The sequence below is a fragment of the Penaeus monodon genome, chromosome 35 (genome assembly GCF_015228065.2).
Source record: "Penaeus monodon isolate SGIC_2016 chromosome 35, NSTDA_Pmon_1, whole genome shotgun sequence".
Classification (NCBI taxonomy): Eukaryota; Metazoa; Arthropoda; class Malacostraca; order Decapoda; family Penaeidae; genus Penaeus; species Penaeus monodon.
In genome coordinates, this window is record NC_051420.1 from 8,489,920 (window position 1) to 8,492,419 (window position 2,500).

The 2,500-nt window shown below is 39.8% G+C and overlaps 1 protein-coding gene across 1 annotated transcript in view; it reads left to right on the forward strand.

Moving 5' to 3' along the window:
* Positions 1 to 2,500, forward strand: part of LOC119595220 — a 70,674-nt gene that overhangs the window by 2,678 nt on the left and 65,496 nt on the right. The window contains 2 exon segments of the mRNA XM_037944385.1: positions 543 to 673; positions 1,693 to 1,802. Coding sequence (XP_037800313.1) covers positions 543 to 673; positions 1,693 to 1,802 — 241 coding nt within the window.

Genomic DNA, 2,500 nt, shown 5'->3' on the forward strand with positions numbered 1-2,500 from the left:
TATTATTTTTTTTTTAGATTTTTTTGTTATGGGTATTTTTTCGTGTTGCTGTTTTTTTGTGTGTGTTTTTGTTTTTGTTTTGTTTTGTTTTGTTTAGCTGTCTGTTTCCCTTTTTAAGATTTTTGTTTTTTTTTCTGTATTTTTATGTTCTTTCTTGTATGTAATAATTTTTTGTTTGTTTGCCTTATTTATTTCATTTCTCTCTCTCTCTCTCTCTCTCTCTCTCTCTCTCTCTCTCTCTCTCTCTCTCTCTCTCTCTCTCTCTCTCTCTCTCTCTCTCTCTCTCTCTTTCTCTCTCTCTCTCTCTCTCTCTTTCTTTCCTCTCTCTCTTTCTCTCTTCTCTCTCCTCTCTCCTCTCTCTCCCTCTCTCTCTCTCTCCTCACTCTCTCCCTCTCCCTCTCCCTCTCCCTCTCCCTCCCTCCTCACACCATATTCCCTCCCTTTCACCACCTCCCACCATATCTCCCCCCCCCCCACAAACCCTCATCCCCAACCTTTTCACTTATCTTTTTTTCACCATACTTTCCCCTCCTCCTCCACAGAACTGGCTGGCCCTCGCGATTGCCGAGACAGGGCTAGTGGGGGAGCAGTCGTTCATGTGGGTAGGTGCCAAGCTAGTGGATGGCCAGTGGCAGTGGATAGAGGACGGCCATCCTGTGGAATCTAGTGTCGTGTAAGTAGAGGGTGTTTTGTAAGTAGCGGGTTTGGGTGTGTTTTAAGTAGATTTTTTTTTGTAAGTATTAGGTTTGAGTGTGGTGTAAGTATAGGTTGTTTTGTAAATAGTAGGTTTGGGTGTAGTGTAAGTAGAGGGTGTCATGTTAGTTCAGGATTTGGGTGTCATGTAAGTACAGGATTTATGAGTCATTTAAGGAGGGGGTGTCGTGTAAGTACTGGATTTTAGTGTCATTTAAGGAGAGGGTGTCATATAAGTACTTGATTTAGGTGTCATAACAGGAAATCGTTTGTCAAATTAGTCAGTGATAATGATTATGATGATATCAATATTATCTCTTTTATTACCTGGGATAATTCTAGCAGTAATGATGATGACAAAGAGAGTAATAATGATGACAATATTAGTAATGATGATAAGAGACAATAATAATGAAAATTATACTAATGATAATATTAATGGCAATGGTAACAATGGAAAGGTAATAACATTATGATTATAATAATAATGATGATAAAATAATAACGATAATGATAATAGTAATAATGACAATAATAACAATAAAGATAAAGATGTAAATAACAATAATAATAATGATAATTTATTCTTTCCTCCTTCTTCCTTCCTCCTTCCCTCCTTCCCTCCTTCCTCCTTCCCTCCTTCCTCCTTCCTCCTTCCCTCCTTCCTCCCACCTCCCACCTCGCCCCCCTCCTTCCCTCCGTCCTCCCACCTCCCTACCCCTCCCCACATCTCTCTTCCATCTTCCTCTTCTTTCTCCCACCTTCCTCCTTCTCCCTCCTCCTCCTCCTCCTCCTTCCTTCCTTCCTCCTCCTCCTTCCTTCCTTCCTCCTCCTCCTTCCTTCCTTCCTCCTTCTCCCTCCTCCTCCTCCTCCTTCTTCCTTCCTCCTCCTTCCTTCCCTCTTCTCCTCCCTCCTCCTCCTTCCTCCTTCCTTCCTCCTCCTCTCCCTCCTCCTCCTCCTCCTCCTCCTTCCTTCCTTCCTTCCTTCCCTCCTTCACAGAGAATGGGAAGAGGAAGGGACTGGGGACTGCGCTGCCTTCACCCTGGATTCGAAACTCAAGAAATACGACTGTGTAAATAGAATACACTTCATCTGCCATCGCCCTATCAGTGAGTATGGTGAGGATGATGATGTTGGTGACTGGTGGTGATGATTGTGATGGTGTTGACGTCAGTGATTGTAGGAATGGTGATAATGATGAGGATGATGGTGATGGTGGTGATGGTGAAAATGATGGTAACTGTGATGATGGTGAAAATGATGACGGTGATATTGTTGACGATGATGACATTACTCTACATGTGATGGTGATGATAAATACCAGTAATATTAATGGTGATGACTTTGACAACCGTACTAACAATGAAAACGATAATGATAACAAAACTAGAAGTAATATTAATAAAAATAACAAGATTGAAGATGAAGAGAAAAAAAAAATTACCATATTAAACAAAGATTCCCCTTTTTATGCGTTGAAGCTTCTTTATCGACCAATAGTGTATTGTGATAAGGGTTTTATGCTAAACAAAAGAAACTTATTCTTTATCAGCATTTTGTTATCTATCATAAGATATTATATGGTATTGCTTGGTGACAATGAAATGATAATGAGAGATACGTGTTCATATCTTTTATAGGTATGAATAATTAATATTTCATTGAGGAATGTCGGTTAAGAAGCGAGAGAGATAGATAGGTAGGTAGATGGATTCACCGACAGATAGATAGAAAGATAGATAGATAGGTGAATAGAAAGATAAATAAGCAGAGATAAATTTAGATGGATATATATATATAATAGATA